The sequence below is a fragment of the Bufo gargarizans genome, chromosome 9 (assembly GCF_014858855.1).
Source record: "Bufo gargarizans isolate SCDJY-AF-19 chromosome 9, ASM1485885v1, whole genome shotgun sequence".
NCBI classification, from domain to species: Eukaryota; Metazoa; Chordata; class Amphibia; order Anura; family Bufonidae; genus Bufo; species Bufo gargarizans.
Genome location: NC_058088.1, coordinates 118,000,314 through 118,025,751, shown reverse-complemented (window position 1 = coordinate 118,025,751; position 25,438 = coordinate 118,000,314). Strand labels below are relative to the sequence as shown.

The following is a 25,438-nucleotide window of genomic DNA, read 5'->3' as shown; positions in this document are numbered from 1 at the left end:
TGGGTAAGGGAAGGAGAGGACCTGATGGCCGTGAATGAGGGACTTTGGCACGAGCGCAGGTCTTGCAGGCTGCCACAAAACCCTCAACCGACTTACGAAGCGCCGGCCACCAGAATCTCCGAGCGATGAGATCCACTGTGGCTCTTGCCCCCGGGTGCCCAGCAAGGACAGTATCGTATTAAACCTTGAAAAGAACAAAGACCATCTGGCCTGTCTCGGGTTCAGACGCTTGGCTGACTCCAAGTAGGCCAGATTTTTATGGTCAGTAAACACTGGTAATAGGGTGTCTGGCTCCCTCTAGCCAATGGCGCCATTCCTCAAAAGCCAACTTGATGGCCAACAACTCCCTATCTCCCACATCGTAATTTCTCTCTGCGGAGGAGAGTTTCTTTGAGAAAAAGGCACACGGTCGCCATTTGGCAGGAGAGGGACCCTGAGACAAGACCGCACCCGCACCCACACCCACCTCAGAAGCTTCAACCTCAACTATGAAGGGTAGAGAAATATCAGGTTGTACCAAGATGGGAGCGGAAGCAAAACGCTCCTTGATATTAGAAAAGGCCTTACGCGCCTCTACCGACCAGGAGGAAAAATCTACCCCCTTTCTAGTCATATCAGTGAGTGGTTTAACAACAGAGGAATAATTCAAAATAAATTTCCTGTAATAATTGGCAAAGCCCAAAAAACGCATCAGTGCCTTCTGATTCTCAGGAAGCTCCCACTCAAGCACAGCGCGGACCTTCTCGGGGTCCATGCGAAAACCAGAAGCGGAGAGAAGAAACCCCAGAAATTGGATTTCTGGAACCGCAAACACACATTTCTCCAGTTTAGCGTACAATTTATTCTCCCGCAGGATGAGCAAGACCTGACGTAAGTGTTCCCTATGAGTTTTGAAATCAGGAGAAAAAATCTAAATGTCATCCAGATACACTAATACAAATTTCCCCATTAAATGATAAAAAATGCTGTTCACAAAATGCTGAAAAACGGCTGGAGCATTCATCAAACCAAAAGGCATAACCAAATTCTCAAAATGGCCCTCAGGGGTATTGAAGGCCGTCTTCCATTTGTCTCCTTCTCTGACCCTGACCAGGTTGTATGCCCCTCTTAGATCTAACTTGGAAAAAACTTTAGACCCAACAATCTGGTTAAACAGGTCCGGGATCAGAGGAAGCGGATCAGGGTCACGAATTGTGATACTGTTCAGCTACCTGAAATCCAGACATGGTCTTAAAGAACCATCTTTTTTCTTAACAAAGAAAAAAACAGCGGCAACAGGTGACTTCGAGGGTCGTATGTGTCCCTTTCTCAGACTCTCAGATATAAGCACGCATAGCGACCCTTTCAGGTTGGGAGAGATTGTATAAACGAGATTTAGGCAGCTTGGCGCCTGGGGTGAGATTGATAGGGCAATCGTACTCCCTGTGCGGGGGCAAGTCCTGAACACCACTCTCAGAGAAGACATCTGAAAATTCAGAGAGAAAAGATGGTACAGTCTTAGTAGAAACCTCAGAAACAGATGTCGTGAGGCAATTCTCTCTGCAAAAGTCACTCCAACCATTTATTTGCCTCGCTTGCCAATCAATGGTGGGGTTATGTTTAGTGAGCCAAGGTAGCCCCAACACTAGAGGAGTAGGCAACCCGCTAAGGACGAAACATGACACATCCTCAACATTAGCATCACTCACAATCAAACGGATATTGTGAACTATGCCCTTTAATGATTTCTGAGAAAGTGGAGCAGAATCAATAGCAAAAACAGGAATATCCTTTCCCAAGGTGCATACCTGGAAACCATGAGTTATAGCAAATTGATTATCAATGAGATTGACAGCTGCTCCACTAGCTACAAAAATGTCACAAAAAATGTTCTTGCTCTCTAGCGCCACCCTGGCAGGCAGGACAAAACGGGAACTACAAGCAAACGGAAAACCTTCAATTTCCGCCTCAACCCTGCCAATGGTAACAGATGGAACATTTTTAAAGGATTTTTTTCTTTTTGTTTCTTTATTACTCCCAAAAAAAACTGCCTGAATCTCCTAGAGGGACAAACATTTGCCAAATGATTTATACCTCCACAACAGAAACAAACCTTCCCATGAGGGCTGAATCTTCTATTGTCAGAGGCAATCAACCCCAGCTGCATGGGCTTCTGCTCAGAAGGGATTGACAGCGACTGAGACCCTTGTGCACTGAATGAGACCGCCGCACTGTCCTGGGATTGAGTATGACAGGAAGGAGTGATCTCTCCTCTCTCTCTAAGACGCCTGTCATTACGAACGGCCCGAGACATGGCCGAGTCCAAGGAGGTAGGTCTCTCATGAAAGGCAAATGCATCTTTCAATCCCTCTGAAAGACCATGGCAAAATTGACTTCGGAGTGCAGCATCATTCCAACCAGTATCTGCTGCCCATCTCCGAAATTCTGAACAGTATATCTCTGCGGATTGTTTACCCTGACATAAAAGACGTAGTCTAGACTCAGCCAGAGCAATACGATCCGGATCATCATATATCTGACCCAGGGCTAAAAAGAATTCATCCACTGAACGGAGGGGCCGTGCCCCCACCGGCAGCGAAAAGGCCCAGGACTGAGCGTTATCCCTCAGCAACGATATGATGATCCCCACCCTCCGTTCCTCATCACCAGAGGAATGGGGAAGTAGGCAAAAATGGAGTTTGCAAGCCTCTCTAAAACGAACAAAATTCTCACTACCCCCGGAGAACGTATCCGGGAGCGAGATCTTAGGCTCAGAACAAACTCCATGAACGCAAGCAGAAACGGTCACCTCAAACTGAGAGACAGTTGTCCGGAGATATGCTACCTCCAGTGAAAGACCCTGCATGCGGTCAATCAAGGTTAAAACCGGATTCATGCTTGAGACGGTTTTGGCGGTTTATAATGTCACAGAAGGTGTACAGGAAACAAGAAAACACAAAATGAATATACGACTGACTGGATCCAAAACTAAGGAACAAAAAGGGAGAGCCCTGCATCAGACCTGGCTCTCTCCCTTACTGCTCAGCCTATGTGAAAATCCCAATGGTAGATGATCACATATCCTCGTACTTCGACTGTATAACACCTGAACACCCTATAATAGTGAGGGGACACGACCACTGGCTCCCTACACTAGATACGGAAGGAGTCAGGGTCACCTGGGATCCAGCAAACAGAAAAACACAAATGAATGAACAAAACTTATCTTGTAGAAGAATCTGAAGTAGGATCAGCATGCACACACTCCAGGAAGTAATATAAACCGCAAACTGATGCACTATGGGGAGGGATTTAAAGGCATGCAATCAGTGCAACTACATGACAGCTGAGAGAGGCTAACGAGATGAGAAAATGAAAGCAAAACAAAGGAACCTCAAGGAGGAGGTTCTGAAAGGCATCTGTCAGAGCTTCCCAGATGTCTGGTGGTGACAAGATCACTGTTATGGGGGAAACTGTTGCTATCTTTTTTATGACACACAGAAACATAAAATGAAATAGATGAAATATACCCGTGCCAAGTCGGGTCCTTATGCTAGTCTCTTATATATATAAAAATGAGTTTCTGTCTGGACATCTGTCTGTCTATTTGGACGTTATTAATGAGCGACCAAATGACTTGACCAATCTTCTCCAAATTGGGCACACAGGTACATCAGGTGTCTGGGAAGGTTTTTGACCGGATCTCAGCTCTCTAAGACGTACCGTTCCTGAGATATTCCCAAAAAATGCATTAGCCAACAGAAGCCAGCAAGCCTTTCACTTAAATCCAAACTGCTATTTACACGGTCACATGTCCCTTATCAGCCAATAGAAGCTTGCAGGTCCTACTCCAGGTTGCCATAACAACTGATCACAGTTTTTAGCAGTTTGCAGGTCCTTAAGTATTCAGCCATATGACATATGACGGCCCAACTTCACTGTTACATGTATGGGGGGCAGGGGCCACTATTAAACGGACGGGAGCTGTGGAGTTCACTGTTAAAGGGGCGGGCACTGTGGAGGTCCCTCATTAAGGGGTGGACACTGTAAAGGTCACTGTTAAAGGGGAAGGCGCTGTGAAGGTCACTGCTATTAAAGGGGCGGGCACTATGGAGGGCAGTTATTAAAGGGGCGGGCACTGTGGAGGTCACTTATTAAAGGGGTGGACACTGTGGAGGTCACTGTTAAAGGGGCAGGCACTGTGGAGGTCACTGTTAAAAAGGCTGGAGCTGTGGAGGTCACTGCTAAAGGGGTGGGCACTGTGGAGGTCACTGTTAGGGGGCGGGCACCTGAAGAGGTCACTGCCAAGAGAGTAGGGTGCTGTGATATCACTGTTAAAGGGACAGGCACCGGAGGTGAAAATTAAGGGGATGGGCTGCTGTGGAGTTCCCATTTTAAAGTGGCAGGGCACTGTGGGGGGGATCAGTGTTAAGGGATGGGGGACTGTGGAGTTCACTGTTAAAGGGGTGGGGTCACTGTTATGGGGGATACTGTCTATATTTTTTAAGGACACACAGAAACCTTAAATGAAATAGATTAAATATACCCGTGCGAAGCCGGGTCCTTCTGCAAGTAGATAATAAAAATAAAGGTCCTGAAGGGGAGAGCTCCCTCTGTTAACTCAAAATTTTGTAAAATGGCATTTGAAAATTGACTTTCTAAACTAGACACCCCTTTAAGCCGGTGGTGTCCCTCGCATCTTTAATACCAGTGATCAAAACCAGTTGCAAAAAGAAGAAAGTCTTTTTTATTTTAATTTTTTATCAGTTGCTCCATTTTGATATTTGTGCTAAAATAAAAATATGAGCATTTCATCATCAGTCCAAAGTTCAGGCAGATGGCTGGTGCAGTGCACACTGTAAGTGCCAATAGGTTAACCATTTATGGACATCTAATAAAGGTTTTATTAAACTGCAACCTTAAATATGATTGGTTTTGTTTTTCTCAGGCTCTAAAAAAGAAGTCATGTAATTCTGCCAGTCAGCACTGTTAGCACTGCAATAATATAACCTTAGCGTCGGAGTACAACAATGTGTATACAGTGGTTAGGGATCATAACTGGCTGAGTCTTGACTTTCAATGTGTGACAGTGTGTTTTCAGGGCAGTCGCTGCCTAATAATTCCAGATCATTGTGCTTGTAGTTGCACTTTGTCCTACTTTCTCTAAACAAACTTCCCACAAGCGGATCTGCTGCAGGCAGGGAAGCAGCTCCGGTGCTGACTGTAACTTCTAGAAGAAGATATACACCTCATTTCTAAACACCTGGAAAGTTAACACAGTATTCAGGTGTCATGAACAACGCCCACATGTCTCCCAAAAGAGGTAAGGTACTTTTCTCAATTTCCTTTACCTGGTGGCACGGTCAGGTTTTCTGATGCAGTTTTGAAAGCCAAAATCAGGAAAGGATCAGAAAAGCTGAGAAAGTATAAAGGACAGATACCACTTCTCTTTTTTGAATTCACTACTGATTTTGGTTTCCAAAACTGCATCAGGAGACCATGTGGCCGTACCCTAAAAGCGCCACTGTCTATGTACTGATAGGTACAATAATCCATGATATGTAACTCGTGTGATCCCCAGATACTGAAAGAGCTCTGCACCTGCTCTCTTCTTACCAAGCCAAACTCGCTGCTTCTGGACAGCAGATGCTTAGAGATTCCCTCCAGGAGGTGACGTGCATGTTGAGAAGTGACCTCTTCCAGGCTCTTCTTGGTATGAGAAAGTTTTACCTTCATCTTTGAAACAATGATGTATGACAATAATTAAAGATTGTATGTAATGTATATGTACTATATCTTTGAAGGAACACAACATATACAGCAGTATACTACACCCTACATTACAGTGCATTTGCTGTACAGTTTCAAAGGGAATGTGTCATCAGAAAATGACCTATTGTTTTTATGTTAAACATATTTTAAAATAATTTTTGATGGTTAGTTTTATTTTCCATGTCACTATCTAGATTCTAAAAAATCCTAAATGCCTGCAGTTTTTGCACTAAAAATAGGTTCCACTTCCTGGTCTGTAGAGGTCACTTTTAAGCAGTCATCTCATTATCATCACAGGCAGGACTACAATGACAATTTACCTATAGTTTAAACAGGATCCATTTTTCGCAATAGGTGATGGTCACAGCTTATCTACTCCACCTATCTGCACAGTGAACTGAAAAACCGCTTCCCCTATAATCATGTTCAGGAAATAAAATAAACAATAAAAAATCTGAAAATAAAATCAGGTTAGAAAAAGATATGTGTCACTATCTGGATTAAAACTGTCAAAAAAGTATAGGTGACACATTCTAGTGTTCTTCAGTGGTCTGCGTCCATGACCACTACTTTACCTAAAGTATTTCTATTACTGAAAAATATTTGTGGGTAATATAGTGTACGTTACTCTTAGCTGCCTTTTAAATAGGTATGATCTGCAATACCGCAACGATAAGATAGATAGTGATGTAAGGGTTAAACATGGCTATATAGGTTAATGGCCTGAGTTTGCATAACAGGTTGAGGGTTATTTTCCTGCAATCTTATGGTTGAAGAATTCAGAGTTATTTTCCCAGGGAGGGGGAGTTGAAGGGATCAGGAGAACAAGGGAGGCATGATAGTCAAAATACTTTGTGATATTGTAAGACAGTATTGCAGGATGGCAGCAGCAGTTAACATAGCAAACATTTACTAAATAAAAGCTGCTGTGTAAATGTTGATCCAGTGCCAGGCTCGCCCAGCCTTAGTCTCCCTGCCCATGCTATGCTGATCAGTCATTTGTAGACTGTGTTCACATAAGTGTTATTAATTCTCTCTGTAATAGGAGCAGAACAACAAAATAATATGGAGGCAGCAGATCCAACACCTTCTGGACATGAGCGGTGTCCACTTGACCCTATTGACTGTAATATGTCCACCGGGGTTCAATCATATGCACGGGCATTTTAATGGACAAAATAGTGCAGGATACCGTGTCATCTTTTGTCTGGCATTTTTGACAGAATCTGCAATGTAGGCACCTAGCAGAACTTCCAATGCTGATAGGGTACGACCGCACAGTGTGGATGTGTCGAGGTTAAGTTGTGACGTAGCTGCGCAGTGGTTTTGTATCACACAGCTGTACAGGCGTCATTAAACTAATAAGGACAGCATTGTTTAGTCAGCCTGCATTGGGGTATTAAAGATGCTGCATGGCCATTAACTGACTGGTGCAGTCTCCATTAGGTTAGAGCCCACTGTGGCTCATACAGTCGCATGGTACATGACTGCAGCGTAGCGCTGTCACACCTCGCCTTATGGTCATACCCTAAGTTCTGCAGGTTGAAATTTATATCTCAGGCCATCAACCACCTAAAATCTATCATTCTCTCATTTATTTACTATTACTATATGCTTTTCACTTCTATTTCTGCAGTGCTGTACAATGACTTACAAAATAGGGGTAAAGCGCACAATACAATACAATACAAAAGCAATTGCGATCACAGTCCTGAAGCAAGGGGTGGACTGGGAACTTAAAGTGGCCTTGAAAAAAAAACTAAAAGTGGCCTTGTGTTGTAGGCCAAATTGACAGTAGGCAGGGCCAACACAAGCCAAAAGTAGGCAGGGACAACAGAAGTAGGCGGGGCCAGCAGTAATGTAGTGCAGTACAAAATACCGCCCCAGCAGAACCAAATACCACAGTGCAGTTGAATTCAGGAAGGCACTGTCTTCTGCCAGCCAGGTGCGTAAGTACTTGATGCTCCTAGCATTAATAAATGCTGAGAGCATTAGATCGCTATGTACCTGTCCAGCAGCTGTGAAGAGTTCTCATGCGGCTCCCTGGGCATTGACCCACCGGGATATCTTCGTGTAGGGTCTATGGCCCGTCCGCTCCAGTGCTGAAGTTACAAATGATTTGTTGTGTGCATTACTAACCTGATGTGATATTCCTACATTTTGTTTTTCAGACATACAAGAGTGTTATGAATTAATGCTGAATTCTTCATTCAGTGATGTGACTGAGAGTCTGAGCCTAGATCCACCAAAGGTGGACCCACAGGTAATCTGCAGCGGACTGCCGGGGAGTGTGTGAAGGATGGGAGTGGTAGTTGTGGCTTAGAGGGTGGTGCTAGTGCTCACAGATTAAAACTCTGGCACTCCCTAGGGCTGTGCAGTGACTGGAGGGCACACTTTTTATTCCCTCAGGGCACACTCTGATATTGGGGCTCCTGCCTGGTGGTAGTTTGGGTTTCCTTGATAGTAGATGGTTTGGTAGGGTGCAAGGCAGAAGGGCTGTTGTAGAGGGCTAGCTGATATATAGTGGAGTCAATGAACAGGCAAGGTTGTAATAAATAAGGTTTTTCTTTACTGTAGTGAAGATGGGAGTAGTAGTACTCAAGGCAGTAAAGCAGCAAAGTTCCAAGATATGTCACAGTGTAAACCTTTACCAATAGCAGCATATGGACATAAACAATGATGGTGGTTGTAGAACTCCCTCTCTTTCTTAGTAGTGTGACCATACATCCTCTTTTTCCTGCACATGTCCTCTTTCTGGGACCTAAAAAAATGTCTGGCTGGATTTATGCTACCAAACTGTCCGGGATTCTCAAGAGGGGGTGGGGGCACTGCCGGGCAGACACTATAATTTGCTGTGGTGCAAGAGCTGAAGGAGCTTCAGAAATCATGGAAGTCATAGCTCTCTGCTCTTATACCACACCTCCCAACTTTAGAAAAGAAGGAAGAGGGACACTATGTACGATGTGCAAAGCGCGCCATGGCACATTTTTTTCAGCATTAGGCCACTCCTCTAACTCCACCCAAAACATAACTAAAAACCTAATCCCACCCACCATTGTGCCCCTTTACAGATTATGCCCAGATATGTGCCTCCTTCATAGTAGTTATGCCCAGATATCTGCGCGCTTACAATAGTTATGCCCAGATGTTCCCCCTCAGAGTAACGATGCCCAGATAGGTGTCCCTTCACCATAGCGATGCCCAGATAGGTGACCGCTCACAGTAATATGCCCAGTTGTGCCCCTCACAGTAATATGCCCACCTGTGCCCCTCACAGTAGTTATGCCCAGATATGTTCCCCCTCACAGTATTATGCCCATTTATGTGCCCCCTCTAAGTAATATGCCCAGCTGTGCTCCCTCGCAGTAATATGCCCAGTGGTGACCCCTCACAGTAATATGCTCAGCTGTGCCCCCTCACTGTAATATGCCCAGCTGTGCCCTCTGACAGTAATATGCCCAGTTGTGCCCCATCACTGTAATATTCCCAGCTGTGACCCCTCACTGAAATATGCCTGGTTGTGCCACCTCACTGTAATATGCCAAGCTGTGCCCCCCTCAAAGTAATATGTCCAACTGTGCCCCCTCACAGTAATATGCTTAGTTGTGTCCCCCTCACTGTAATATGCCCAGTTGTGCTCCCTGACAGTAATATGCCCAGCTGTGACCCCCTCCCAGTAATATTCCCAGTTGTGCTCCTCACTGTAAAATCCCCAGCTGTGTCCCCTCACAGTAATATGCCCAGATGTTCCCCTCACTGTAATATGCCCAGTTGTGCCCCCTTCACAAGCAGTAAAAAAAAAAGAAAAAAAACTCCACATACTCACTTTGTTCCCCAGCAGCAGCCACAACAACAACAGGATACATGGAGCTTCCGGCCCCGCTCTTGCCCCACCCCTGTCCTGCCCCATGTCCAGACCTGCAGTGTGAAGCACCAACAGTGGGAGGAATGATGGAGCAGGGATCCGATGGATGGCTCTTGCTTCATCAGTACAGGCAGCTGCAGGGGTGGATTGGCCATAGACCTTACAGGGAAATTTCCCGGTGGGCCGATGCCCCAGGGGTCCGCCTGAGCCCTTCTCACAGCCGGCCAGTGGAAGTTTCTGGGGATGTACTTTTTGCTGCTAGCAGTATTTTGTGATGGACTGTGGTATTTGGCTCTGTTAAGGTGGTATAATGTGTCACAATATTGTATTGCTGGCCCTGCCTTCCATCATTTCGGATCCCATTACAAAACAGGGCCACTTTTAGTATTTTTTCCAGGGCCACTTACCTCCCCCATATCTGGACCGTGGGACATCCACTGAAATCTGGTACTGTCCTGTCGGATCCGGGACGGTTGGAAGGTATGCTATGCTTCTTCTCCGAATTGTTCTCCGATATCCCATAATATCGGCCTGGACATGCTGGAGTTGTAGTGCTCTCCTCTTATACCCCATTTTTGTTGAAATATCCTCTTATATCTCATAATTCCAGCCCCACATGCTGGGCGTTTTATTCCTCTCCTCTTGTACTCCCTCTCTGTATTGTCCTCAGATTTCCCATAATAATGGCTTGGACACACTGGGAGTTGTAGTGCTCCCCTCTTATACTCCCTGTCTGAATTGTTCTCTGATATCCCATAATAACATCCAGGACATGCTAAGAATTGTAGTCCTCTTCTCTTATACCCCCTCACTGAAATGTCCTCTGATATCCCATAATACCTTCTTGGACATACTGGGAGTTGTAGTTATCTTCTTTTATACCTTATCCCTGTAATGTCTTCTAATATCCCATAATAACAGCCTGGACATGCTAGGACTTGTAGTTCTCTCCTCTTATACCTCATCCTTGAAATGTCCCCTAATATCCCATAATAATGACCTGGACATGCTGGGAGTTGTAGTTCTTTTCTCTTATACTTTCTCCCTGCAAAGATCTCTGATATTACCTAAAGATGGCTTGGACTTGGACATTTTAGGAGTTGGAGTTCTTTCTAGAGATGGCCTTGCGGTTCGCCCGGTGGTCGTTTAGCAGCGAACTTTGCACGTTTGCGATTCTCCAAACATGCAAACATATGGCGATGTTCGCATGCACCATATTCTTTTGCATTGCGCTGAAATTTGACCCAAGACACATATCAGGTGGGACAGGACAGCCAATTGAGACGTTTCAGCACATGGACACACCCCCACCCTATAACAGAACCCGATCTGGCAGCCATTTTACATTCAATATATTATAGTGCATTTTGTATTGTGCAGCAGTTGTGTGCGGTGCTGCTGCGATACTGCAGCTATATAGAGGGACAAATGCTATTGGAATAACTAATTGCAACTGGTGTGAAATACCTGTTGCCCCCCAAAAAACTGATTGCGGTGTGTGATATACCTATAATATACTTTCTAACATAGAAAGTATATAGTGCATTTGTATTGTGCAGCAGTTGTGTGTGATTCTGCTGCAATACCGCAGGTATATAGAGGGACAAGCGCTATTGGAAATACTAATTGCAACAGGTGTGATATACCTGCTTCCACAAAATACTGATTAAGGGGTTTGATATACCAGCTTCCACCAAATACTGATTGAGGCCTGCGATATACCCGCTTCCATAAATACTGCTCTTTTTTGGCACAGAGGGTCAGTTTGAAAATGACAGGCAGAGGAAGAGGCAGGCCGTTCCGTAGGGGTGGTAGGGGTCGGGCAGGTGCACAAGGCCGGAGTCTAAGTGGGAAGTTGGAGAAGGTGCATGCGATTATGTCAAAGGAAGCACCAGAGTTGGTTGAGTGGCTCACTCAGCCTTCCGCTTCTGCACCCTCCTCATCCTCTGTATCTGCACCCTCCTCACTCGCTGCTGTGTGCACACCCAAAGACACCACCACTACCGCCATAGCCCCTCCACTCGAGTCAGAGGAATTATTTTCCCATCCATTCCCAGACCTTACCGATTACCAGCCATTCTTGGCATTGGATGAGGAAGTGGAGGTAACAACGGCCGCCACCCAGCGGTCTGACGATAGTGCCCAGATCAGCCCAAGAAGGATGGTCCCCGTTGTTGCTGCCTACTCAGAGATCTCTAATGTCAGTGATGGTGAAGGTGACGATGATGACGTGTCGATGGACGTCACGTAGGTGCCCACAAGAGAGTAAGAGGAGGAGAGTTCAGAGGGGGAGACGGAGCAGCAGATAGGGAGGAGAAGCAGGCAGAACTCACAGTGCACAGGAGGCAAAAAGCAGACTGCAAATGTATCCGGAGCGAGCCATCCACCATTCACAGTCACATCTTGCGCTCCCAGGACACCAGCACATGGCTCTGCAGTGTGGGCTTTTTTAACGTGTCAGCTGCAGACAATAGTGTTGCCGCCTGTGCTGTCAACGCATAAGTCGCGGTAAGCCCAACACTCACCTAGGGACGAACGCCTTAAGAAGGCACCTGGCCTCCCATCACCGAGGAGCAACGCCGTCAGAACCCACAAAGCCACACTCTTGCCACTCCACGTCCTGCCTCTTCTCTTCCTTCTCCCCTCTCCTCCCATTTGTCCTCTATTCCACCTTCCACCGTGCTGTCGTCGCGTTCATCTGGCAGAAAGCAGGCTTCTGTGGCCCAAATGTTCGAGCGTAAAAAGTTGATGATGCCGGATAACCCTTTTGCCCAACGGCTGACCCCTAGCTTGTTGGAACTGCTAGCCTGCCAACTACTGCCATATAAACTGGTGGACTCAGAGACCTTTAGAAACTTTGTGGCCATTGGCAAACCACAATGGAAGGTCCCCGGAAGGAAATATTTCTCCCAGAGCTATATGGCCACATTCAGCGGCAAGTAAATATATCTCTGGCACACAGTGTCGGTGCCAAGATACATCTGACCACAGACACGTGGTCTAGCAAACACGGGCAGGGAAGGTATATACATTTTACTGCCCACTGGGTGAATCTTCTGACGGCCGTCAAACATGTAACCCGTGGCACCCGTGTGGATTTGGTGTTACCGCTATGTATTGCATGCAGGCCTGCCTCTTCTCCTCCTCCTACTCCATCCTCCGCCTCCTTCTCAGCTGACTCCTCCTATTCCACTGCTACCGCCTCTTCCGCTGCACCCCCCAAGCTCCCCAGAACCTATTTGATGTGCCAGATGAGACATTGCCATGCTGTGCTGCGGCTGTTGTGCCTGGAGGCCAAGAGCCACACCGGTCCTGCACTCCTTTCAGCTCTGCAGTCACAGGCCGATTAGTGGCTAACCCACATCAATTTAACAGTTGGTAAAGTGGTGTGCGACAACGGTGCCAATCTGCTGAGCGTGCTGAAACAGGGCAAAATGATAAACGTGCCGTGCTTGGCACACATCCTGAACGTAGTCGTGCAGCGATTCGTTGCCAAATACCCTGGGGTCCAGGACGTCTTGCGGCAGGCCAGGAAATTCTCTGGCCATTTTAGAAGATCTTACACGGCCATGGCTGCCCGTCAGACATTTGATTTGTGACAGCACGACGCGCTGGAACTCCACCTTGCATATGCTTGATAGGCTGCTCCAGCAGCAACGTGCCGTTAACGACTACCTGTTTGAACTCTGCAGCAGGACAGGTTCTGGGGAGCTTGGTTTCTTTTCACCACGCCAGTGGCTGCTCATGCGTGATGCATGCAGACTTCTGCGGCCATTTGATGAGATCACCAAACTGGTCAGTCACAACCAGTGCGCCATCAGTTATATCATACCTTATACCTTCCTTATGGAGCGTTCATTGCGTCGTGTCATTGATCAAGCCGTCGAGGAGCAGGAGCTGGAAGATGAGGAAATCGCAATGCTGAATGAATTCCCAGGGGGAATTACTCCATCTGAGACAAGTCAGCAGGAGTCTGAAGAGGAGTCAGAGGAGGATGGTGGCTCAGGGGAGGAGGAGCTAGAAGAGCAGGCTTTGAGGGGGACTTTAAACTTTTTGGGGATCCTTGGTGTTGTCCGTGGCTGGGGGGAGGAGACCGAGGACGACATTCTCCTGGGCGATAAGCAGGAGCCAGGGCACTCCACCTCTTCCAATTTAGTGCAAATGGGGACCATGATGCTCCAGTGTTTGAAGAAGGACCCCCCGTATAAAAAGCATAAAGGGCAAGGAACAGTACTGGGTGGCAACATACTTAGACCCCCAGTACAAACACAAAATGGTGGACATGTTACCAGCATCACAGAGGGCTGCAAGGGATGCTGTACTCTGCTGTTGCGGGCGCTGGCAGAGGAATTTACACCCACAGCGAAAACAGGTGCTGTACCAATCCTACCGTGCCTGCAAGAAGAGGGCAGTTTGAAGATGTGTTGGTCACTTCGGATATGAGATCATTCTTGTAGCAAACCCATCGACAGCCGCCCTCCGGATCCAGCTTCAGGGAATGCCTAGACTGGCAGGTGTCCAACTACATCAGGTTAATAGCCGATATGGACGCTCTGAGAAGCGGGGAACCCCTGGACTACTGGGTGTGCAAGCTGGCACAATTTGCCATGGAACTGTTGGCTTTCCCCTCATCGAGTGTCCTGTCCGAAAGGACATTCAGCGCAGCAGGGGGAATCGTGACCGATAAGCGCACTCGCCTAGCTCACGACAGTGTGGACTACCTCACATTTCTAAAAATGAATGAGTCATGAATCTCTGAGGAATTCAACACCTGTGATGACCACGTGTAATTGAATTTCCTCATGCCAGCCCACACATATCCGCCACCATCAAGAACAAAGAATGGTCCTTGTCTTATGTATATACAGTGGCATAAAAGGCCTTTTCTGTCAGGTGAATGCCTAATTTTTAGGGCCTTTACTCCAGTGGCCTACAATAAAATTGTTATCCAGTGACTGTCTAATATACCTCCAGCCACATAATCACTTGTTCTTTTCTGTCAGGTGAATGCCTAATTTTTGGGGCCTGTACTGGCCTACAGTAAAATTGTTATCCAGTGACCGCCTAATGTACCTCCAGCCACACAATCACTTGTTCTTTTCTGTCAGGTGTATGCCTAATTTTTGGGGCCTGTACTGACCTACAGTAAAATTGTTATCCAGTGACCGCCTAATGTACCTCCAGCCACACAATCACTTGTTCTTTTCTGTCAGGTGTATGCCTAATTTTTGGGGCCTGTACTGACCTACAGTAAAATTGGTATCCAGTGACTGCCTAATATACCTCCAGCCACATAATCACTTGTTCTTTTCTGTCAGATGAATGCCTAATTTTTGGGGGCCTGTACTGGCCTATAGTAAAATTGTTATCCAGTGACCGCCTAATGTACCTCCAGCCACACAATCACTTGTTCTTTTCTGTCAGGTGTATGCCTAATTTTTGGGGCCTGTACTGACCTACAGTAAAATTGGTATCCAGTGACTGCCTAATGTACCTCCAGCAACATAATCACTTGTTCTTTTCTGTCAGGTGAATGCCTAATTTTTGGGGCCTGTACTCACGTGGCCTAAAATAAAACTTTCCTAGGCTCCAGCAGGGCACATTTTTGAGAGTTTCCCTTTAAGACGCATAAAAATGGGCCCTGATTAAAATACATATTTTTTGTGGAAATTTTTGCCATTGATCCTCTATGGTATGTCACTGTCCATGTTGTGGGACTATTTGTGCACTTCTAGTAAGTATTTGGTGGCTGCAAATATGACCTAAAGGTTTTACAGGTTCGCCCGCCATTAAAGTGAATGGGGCCCGCTGCGAACACGCGTTCACGAAACGTCCCAGCCGATGTTCGTCCATCACTAGTTCTCTCCTCTTATACCTCATTCCTGTAATGTTCTCTAATATCGCATAATTACAACCTGGACTTGATTGGAGTTTTAGTCCTCTCCTCTTATACCCCCTCCTTGTAAGGTCCTCTGATATCAGATATCACGCTAAACATGGGAGTTGTAGGTCTCTCCTCTTATATCCCCTACCTTCATCAGATATCTCATAATATCAGCCTTGACGTGATGGGAGTTGTAGTCCTCTCCTTTATAACTCCTGCCTGTACTGCTCTGCTATCACATTATATCAGGCAGGACATGCTGGGAGTTGTAGTCTTCTCATGTTATACCTCTTCCATGAAATGTCCTCTGATATCACATAATAATGACCTGGACATGTGGGGGGTTGTAGTACTCCTCTCTTATGCTTCCTCTCTGTAATGTCCTATAATGCTGGTTATATAGATTACAGTTTCCCGGGTATAGTGTTCTCTTTTTGGAGGTTATGAAAGTGGTTACCCTATCTAAAGGCACTTTTCAGTCTCTCCACAGAACCACAGGCATGCAAACAGGTTCTTATTATAACTCCTTCTGCAGTTTCCGAGCTGAGGTGTTCAGATTTTAGATACGGATGGCCAGTGTAATAGGATGCTTTTACAATCCACAACAACAAAGTCTTTTTGCCATAAACAAGTGTAATACCTTGCTGTCTGAATCCAATGCATGGCCTAGATAAGGTTCTGGACCTTCTTATCTCCTCCTCTCAGGGGTACTCTGGTAGTAGAGTTGAACTTGGGCCTAGATAGCAGGAGCTTTCACATGCATCTACTCTCTTGCTTTGCTCAGATTAGACTCACTAACTAACCACGAGGTGGACCCAGTCCATCTCTGGGTAATTTGTTAATTGTTTATACAGTACTATTAAGTGCATACACTTTAATAAATCACAACCGTTAACTCAATAACATAGTATTAACTCTTAGTGTAGTAAGTAACCCTTTGCAGTAGTCCTTCTGGGGTATTGCAAATCAGACTTAAAGGGACATTCGCATCACAGACAATGGGGGCATATTGCTAGGGGCTCTTTTCTTGATATAGGTGCGGGTCCCAGCAGTGGGACCTGCACCTATAAGACAATGGGGGCATATCCTAGCGATATGCTCAGTGTTTCACTGCGATGACTGCATAGCTGAAGAATAATTTTAAAAGCATCTTTTTCTAATGATCCGTGAAACACAGATGGAATCCGTGGTTTTCATGGACCCATAGACTATAATGGGCGCAATGGATCCATGAACAGGGACAAAATAGAGCATGCATCCAAGCTAAAAACACAGACCCACGGACTGTGGTAAAAAACTGATGTGTGAATACACACATTAAAATTAATGGGTACGTGTGCTGTTTGTGGAGAACACAGACTGCACACGTACGTGGAACACTGACGTGAATGAGGCTTTAATAGCTTAGAGGAGAATTTTTTTCAACTAATGATCAGGCAAGATGACATAAGTATACTGGTTCTACAAAATAGTCAACAGTTTTACATAGAATAGGGAAGGGCAAATGGCAAACTAGGTTGAAATGGTACAAAACATTGACATATAGTTTTGAAAAAAAAATCTGTTTATTGTTTTATCATTACATCAATAAGCAAATACAGGGGGGTGGGGGGGATATCGACGGAAGTCAATGGAGACTGACGTGTGATCTGTGTACTCCCTCTCTGAATGGCTCCTCAGCACCTTACTTTAGCGCTTCGGCTTATTATGGGGAAGAGAGGGATGGGTAAACCTCCTACACTTGGGTGAGACCAACTCTCCCTACCTGCGTCGCTCACTATGGATGCATTTCTGTATAAAGAACCTCCTAGCCTGACGGATGCATCCAAGATGGCGCTGCCTTCTTCACCATTCTGCTCGACGACCTCTGCGCGGGAAAGTCCTTTGGAGGACAGCACGCAACTACAAGACCGCCACACTCTTCCTGCGTCGCTTCCATGCATGGATGTGAGACAGACACTGGCAAGCCCACTTCAGGAGCGCTGGTTGCTAAGCCCTGAAGCGGAGACCTCAAACACTGATGCCACACAGGATCACGAGACCACCGAGCAGACCCGATCATGCCTCCTTTCCATCCTCCACCCGACTTCTACTGGCGAGGCATCGACAACTCCTTTAGGTACAGCTGATGAAATGAGATGCGATCCGGAGGACTCCGCTTCACACGGCCCAACAGAAGCTCCTGCTCTAGGCCAGGTAGGTCCTACTAAAACCAATACTATTGGGGCTTTACAGCGGGGAAGCTTTCATATGCCGATAACACCTGGTGAGGCACCTATACCTTCTTCTATGATACAAGGGTCTTCCCTACCTCTCCCTGAGGGTCCCATACAGAAGAGCCCTCTGCCGCAACGCACTTCTAAACCGGGGAAAGGCATCCCCCAGCCCAAAATGACACCCAGACATACAGAGGGCCAGGAATACTCTGATATCTCCAGAGTCTTGCACTCTAGGTCTCCATCCAGAAGCGGGTCCACATCGTCCTCCAACTCCTCTCGGTCTCCAGACCTCTCTGCACCAGTGGAATGGTGGTCTCAAATTAAACAACTTCTTACCAAAAAGGATTTCCACTCCTTGAGTTGAAGTCAAAGACACCCTCTGGGCAGAAATAGCCATTATACAGAGAGAAGTGCACTCTGTAGGACAGAGTCTAGACCAACTAGAGGACGACCATAATGAATCTAGAACAGTAGTACACAACTTGCAGGAACAATCTGGAACTCACTTCCACCATCTACAAGACCTACAGTGCCATGTAGAGGATCTTGATAACAGAGGGTGCAGACATAATGTGAGAGTAAGGCTACATACACATAACAGTGAAAAAAAACGTCCGTTAAAAACAGACACACTGTCAGTTTTTCACGGCCATTTTGTGTGCATCCATTTTCTGGCCGCGTGTCCATTTTTAATGTCCGTTTAGTATCAGTTTTTCATGTCCGTTAAAAACGGACATGAAAAATTGATGAATTTGATTGGCAGTTAATTCTAGACCCACCGATCTGAGAACACCCACAGGATGGTATTAAAAATAATGTCCCCCGTAGTGTAGGATTTTTTTTTTTACTGTCCCCAGCTTTAATAATGTCCCCCATGTAGGCCCCCTGGTAAAATAATGTTTTTTGTTGATTTTACCCAAAAACTAAAAACCTTACCTTATCCACTTGTTCGCGGTGAGCAGTCTCTTCTCTCTTCACTGAATGGGACCTGCGGAAGGTGCGCAATGACGTCACTGTGCGCTCCGACGTGGTTACGTCACACTAGGGTTGAGCGAACCCGAACTGTAAAGTTCGGGTTCGTACTGAACTTTAGGATTTTTGGACCCCGGACTCGAACATTTCAGTAAAAGTTCGAGTTCAGTGTTCAGCGATTTCTTGGTGCTTTTGAAAGGCTGCAGAGCAGCCAATCAACAAGCGTTTAACTGTCTGGCCTTAGAAGACAATCACAGCCATGCCTACTAATGGCATGGCTATGATTAGCCAGTGCAGCATGTGACCCAACCTCTATAAAGCTGGAGTCACGTAGCAGTTGCACGTCACTCTGCTGTTACTAGTGTAGGTAGAGGATGCTGCTGCTGTGAGGGAGAGAATAGGACAGAATCTGTTATCAGAACTCCAATTGAACTCAGCGATCTACATAGATTTAGTTGTGTGGGTGCAGTGCACAATATTTTTACCCTGCCCTGAGCCCAGTGACAGAGAAAAATAACTTTTATCCGTCTGTTAGTTAGGTGGGCGGCCGCGGCCATTTCATGCAAGCTCAGTGCGCCAGCACTGCCTATGTGCTTTTGTGACATTGAAATCCAAGCTTGAAATACTGCAATAATAATCTGGTTTTAAAAAAACACCATTTTTTGGCAATATCCTATATCTGATGCCTTTGCAGCATTAGTCAGTGTGCAATTTAAGCTAGAAATACAGCTATAATTTTCTGGGTTTTTAAAAACACCTTTTTTGGGCAAAATACATAATTATACAGCCCTTGCTGCATCTGCACATGTGAAATTCAAGTGTTATATACAGCTTTCATATTCTGTTCTATTGTAGCCCTTTCTGCATCTGTTATTGATAAAAACTGATTTGAAATACTTCAATACTTTTCTGGCTTTGAAAAAACACAAATTTTTGGCAATAATTTTCATTTTGGGCTTCTGCCGCATTACTCAGTGTGCAATTTAAGCTAGAAATGCAGCTATAATTTTCTGGGTAAAAAAAACAACCCACCCTTTTTGTGCAAAATACACAATTTTACAATTTTTAAAGCACCCATTTTCGACAAAAAACTTAATTTTGCAGCCTTTGCTGCATATGTCATTGTAAAATACACCAATGAGATACTGTGGTTCTATTCTGCTATTAATAAAACATCCATTTTGGGCAAAAATCTTTAATTGAAGCCTAGTCTGGATCTGTACGTGTGAGATACACCCTTTACATACTGTGGTGCTATTCTGCTATTAATAAAACAACCAATTTGGGCAAAAATCTCAAATTTTGGCCTAGTCTACATCTGTACGTGTGAGATACACCCTTTACATACTGTGGTTCTATTCTGCTAGAAATAAAACACCCATTTACAGCAAGATTCTAAATTTGAGAAATATAAGGAGAGCGTGGCCCAGGTCATTGTGCTGCTGTTGCAGGGAGAGGACATGGTTCGATCTGTGCCAGCTACACACACAAGTGAAATCCCTTTCTCAGGTGCGAGTAGGCGACAGAACCTGCAGCGGTATTTGGTCAGGCCTAATGCGGCTTTACGAATGGTGAGGCCAGAACAAGTACAGGTGATAGTAGATTGGGTTGCTGACAGTGTCTCCAGTTCCTTCACATTGTCTCACACCCAGTCTCCTGCTGAAAGATCAGAGTTGGCACCTGCAGCCGATGTCCATCAATCTTTCCCCTCACCCCCTTGCAAATCAGCCAAGCAGTTTGAGCCCCAAGTCATGCAGCAGTCTCTTCTGCTTTTTGATGACTCTGTTAGCAGGGTTTCCCGGGGCCATCCACCTATCCCTGCCCCAGAAGTGGAAGAGATTGAGTGCACCGATGCCCAACCACTTATCTTTCAAGAGGAGTACATGGGAGGACCATCGCAGCACGTCTCGGATGATGACGAAACACAGGTCCCAACTGCTGGGGCTTTCAAAAGTGTGCAGACAAGGAGGGCAGGGGTGAAGACTGAGTGGAAGATGATGTCGAGGATAATGAGGTCCTCGACCCCACATGGAATCAAGGTCATGCGAGTGATCTGTGTAGTTCAGAGAGAGAGCAGGTGGTCGCACAGAGCCACCAGCACAGCAGAAGAGGGAGCAGGGTGCAAAAGCGGAGCGGCCGTCCCCTAGACAGTAAGCCTGCTACTTCCCACCGCAGCAAGGGACCGAGCACACCAAAGCCAGTTCCAAGGGGTTCCCTGGCGTGGCAGTTCTTCAGACAAAGTGCTGACGACAAGACACAAGTGGTTTGCACGCTGTGCAATCAGAGCCTGAAGCAAGGCATAAATGTTCTGAACCTGAGCACAACCTGCATGATCAGGCATTTAAGTGCAAAGCACAAGCTGCAGTGGAGTAGACACCTCAAAAACCAAGAAAGGTCTCTGGCACCTCCTGCTTCCTCTTCTGCTGCAGTCTCAGCCTCTTCATCCACCTCTGGAGTGACAGTGCCACCTGCCACCCCGCAAACAGAGGATCTGCTAGCAACACCACCATTTGGGTCACCAAGCATCTCCACAATGTCCCACGGAAGCGTTCAGCTCTCCATCTCCCAAACACTGAAGCGAAAGAGGAAGTACCCACCCGCGATCCCTGCCCCTGAACGGTAGCATTTCAAAATTACTGGCCTTTGAAATGCTGTCATTCCTTCTGGTGGAGACGGAGAGTTTTAAAGGCCTTATGGCAGGAGCTGTCCAACAGTACATCATGCCCAGCCGCCACTACTTTTCCAGGTGAGCCATCCCTTCCCTGCACAACCAAATAGGGGACAAAATCAGGTGTGCACTGCGCAACATCATCTGTGGCAAGGTGCACCTCACTATGGATACGTGGACCAGTAAGCACGGTCAGGGACATTATATCTACATAACAGCACATTGGGTAAATGCAGTGGCGGCTGGGCCTGAGGCAGATAGCAGTTTGCCGCATGTACTTCCACCACCGAGGATTGCAGGGCACTTCAGTTTGCCTCCTGTTGCTTCCTCCTCCTACTTCGCTTTCTCATCCTCTACCGTCTCCTCATCTGGTCAGTGTAGCACCTTCACCACCAATTTCAGCACAGCCAGGGGTAAATGACAGCAGGCAGTTTTAAAACTTATCTGTTTGGGGGACAAACCCCACACATCGCAGGAGCTGTGGACGGGCATGGAACAACAGACCGATGAGTGGTTGGTGCCAGTGAGCCTCAAGCCCGGCCTGGTGGTGTGCGATAATGGGCGAAATCACATAGCAGCTCTGGGACTAGCCGGTTTGATGCACATCCCTTGCCTGGCGCATGTGCTGAATTTGGTGGTGCAGAGATTCCTTAAAAATTACCCTGATATGTCAGAGCTGCTGCATAAAGTGCGGGCTGTCTGTGCGCGCTTTCGGCGTTCTCACCCTGCTGCTGCTCGCCTGTCAGCGCTGCAGCGTAACTTCGGCCTTCCCGCTCACCGCCTCATATGCGATGTGCCCACAAGGTGGAACTCCACCTTGCACATGCTGGCCAGATACTGGAGTTTCAGCTGCAGCACGCACAGGTGAGTCACTCTGCGGAACAGCACCACTTCACCACCAATGACTGGGCCTCCATGTGAGACCTGTGTTCCTTGTTGCGCTGTTTCGAGTACTGCACCAACATGGCCAGTGCCGATAACGCCGTTCTCACCGTTACTATCCCACTTCTATGCCTCCCTGAAAAAACGCTGCTGGCGATGATGGAAGAGGAGGAGGAGGAAGAGGGATCATTTCGTAGGGTTTCTATCCAGTCATTCACAAGTGACTCCGAGGGTGGGTTCCTGCACCCACAAACGCCAGGTGCACAATTGTCCAACCAGGTCACAGTTCTGGAGGATGACGAGGTGGAGGATGAGGAGATGGAAGAGAAAGGACCTTGTTCACAGCAGGGTGGCACCCAGACCAGCTCATGGCCATCACTGGTGCGTGGCTGGGGGGATACAGAGGACACAGACGATACACCTCCCACAGAGGACAGCTTTTCGTTGCCTCTGGGCAGCCTGGCACACATGAGCGATTACATGCTGCAGTGTCTCCGCAACGACCGCTAAGTTGCCCACATTTTAACTTGTGCTGATTACTGGGCGACCACGCTGCTGGATCCCCATTACAAGGACAACATACCATCCTTAATTCCGTCACTGGAGTGTGATCGTAAGATGTGTAAGCCGTGTACCAGGGTGGGCTCCCCAGGATACAGTGAAGTCACAGACAAGGAAAGCGACACTGACATCGGCTTAATATGCAAGAACAGAAACTTTACTTATGCAAAAAGTAATATCACAAACATATCCAAAACAATGCAAACATGCATAGAAAAACGCTATATCCCGGACCCACAGTCAATGTCCCTGCCCACTGGACAGGCCTAGCCGATGGCGGACACAGCAGAGCCTGCAAGTCGTGCTGTGCCACTACAGAGGACACCCCTAGCCAGTGGCAGACGCAGCAGAACCTGCAAGTCAATAACTGTGCTGCAGTCCAGTACAGAAAAGCCTAGCAAAACGATATAATCCTAACTAACTAACTAATGCGAGGCCTAGGCTAGTCTCTGTTACTTCAGGCGCCACAAAATATATTACCATCAGTAACTGGGTGCACTGACCTGCGTCCGTTCTGGGCCCGAGGATGCAGCCTACCAGGGATGGCTACCAACCTCTCAGCAACCGTGCGGCCTTGCTTAATGATGAGGCCTTCTGTCCATACACTGAACTGGTTTTCCTGGGACAACTTCTCTTTCAAAAGAGCTGGATTCAGTAAGGGTATAACGGTTACTCTCCTTCTTTTGAGTGTCCATTAACTGCCGGCCATCTGCAAGCCAGGATGGAATCGGATTCAGTCCCTCACAGCACAATCCTTCCACCATGTCAGATCACCACTTCCTGCTCTGTCTGGCACACGCAGCATGAGTCATCATACAGCATATTCAAATACCAGAGTGTGCTGGCTGTAGCTGCAAAACAGTGGCCTCTAGTGCCCGGAATGCCAAATGACAGTTTCAGTACAAACATTATGCAGAAATAGCTGTTTCACAATCTCACAGATGTGCGAGTACTAGCGCACGCTGATAGACGCGCTGCTGGTGGCATTACCACCTGACAGCGGGGGCACAGTGGAAGCACAAGGCAAAGGCAGAGGAGGAGGAAGAGGTCACCAATGCAGCTAGGGCACCGCCAACACCTCAGAAGGCTGGGTTAGCATGGCCGAAATGTGGAAAAGCTTTGTAAGCACGCAACAACAACCAGCACCACCAGCTGATATGGAACGTCTTAGCAGGAGACAGCATTTCACCAACATGATGGAGCAGTATGTGTGCACATTCCTACGCGTACTGAATGACGGGTCTGCCCCCTTACAACTTCTGGGTCTCCAAATTAGGCACATGGCCTGAGCTTGCCCTTTATACCTTAGAGGTACTGGCCTGCCCCTATTGTCTGAACGTGTGTTTAGCACGACTGGAGGGGGTTATCACAGGTTATATTTCCCAATGTATTGGGGTGTACCCTAATTTAAAAAAAATAATACATTTAAAACCAAAAAGCAGTGTAGGCTACCTCCTCCTCAGAGGAACCGTGATGCTGTTGCTAGGAACAACCACTACTTGGTGAAAAGTGGTCCAGTCTGGTGGAAAACCAGTGCCACACAGGAAATCATGAGGCAGCTGGTACAGAGATCAGAACATTTGTTGATGGAGCGGAGTGCTGTCCTGGGGAGCGCCGACCCTGTGACGTCTGTGGGTAAGAGCGTTCCAATTATTCCGTGTGTTGCAGAGGATCAGGTAATCCTGGTTCAGACCAGCCCGGGGGCTGAGAACTATGTGTGGGACATTCATGGGGATAATATGAACTGTCCGGTGGTTCTCCCTGAGTGTGAGACTCCAGTGCAATCTGGGAGTGGTGAACTTCGTGATGCAGTTTCACAAATACATGATGTGTTATTGGGCCGTGATATCGGTTTGTTGCTGTGGGGTAAGGTAGACACTTCTGCAGATAGTGACGAAACTCCTGCAGAACCTGTACCTGTCCCTTTAAGTGAAGGTCTTGACCTGCATGGGGAAAGAATATTGACCATTGAAAACAATGGTGCTGGTAAAGTGCAAAGTGATGGTGACAAGAGTGCGGAAATGCATAAGGAAAATATGATGTCATATGAAATATGTGGTGATATACCTTTTCCGTTGCAGGTTGTGGTCAGGGGAGAAGCGCCCCCTGGTGGTAAAAATGTAAATGATGATGAAACTTTATTTTCTGCATCTGCTATGTTTCATGAAGTGCTATATGACTTGTTCAAAAGGTTTGAAGACATGCCTATAAGTAGTGTGGAGCAAAGTCCAGCTCCAGCTCAGTGTTTGAAGGTGCAGGAAAATATGATAGGGTTAGAGGGTGTACCGCACGGACCAGAGGTGGAAATGCAGTCTCCACAATGTTGGTTGGTTACTAAGGAAGTGTCCCAGTGGGGATTAGCTCAGCGGCGCCCCTAGAGGTCAGAATTAATAATGACACGAGCGGTATAGGTGACGTATGTGCTGTGACCGATAGCAACCCAGAGAGTGAAGCTACCGTGTCAAGGTCCTGCGAAACAAAGGTGGTTACTAGTAGCGTCCAGACAGTTATATCTGACGAGATGAGAATTAAGTTGGGTGACGTCAGCTTAGTATCTGAGGTCCATGTCCAGGCAGTTATAGATGACCTGACACGACACTACATCTGCAAACTGGAGGATGATCTCTCTCTCTCCT

The 25,438-nt window shown here is 46.8% G+C and overlaps 1 protein-coding gene across 2 annotated transcripts in view; it reads left to right on the top strand.

The window, feature by feature from the left end:
• The first annotated feature begins 5,164 nt into the window (after window positions 1–5,164).
• DLG3 (discs large MAGUK scaffold protein 3) overlaps window positions 5,165–25,438 on the top strand; it is a 370,064-nt gene continuing 349,790 nt past the window's right edge. For both annotated transcript variants that reach the window (XM_044268852.1, XM_044268850.1), the window contains exons 1-3: window positions 5,165–5,302; window positions 5,561–5,692; window positions 7,923–8,014. In XM_044268852.1, the coding sequence (XP_044124787.1) occupies window positions 5,272–5,302; window positions 5,561–5,692; window positions 7,923–8,014 (255 nt within the window). In that variant the 5' untranslated portion in view covers window positions 5,165–5,271. The remainder of the gene's footprint in view (window positions 5,303–5,560; window positions 5,693–7,922; window positions 8,015–25,438) is intronic.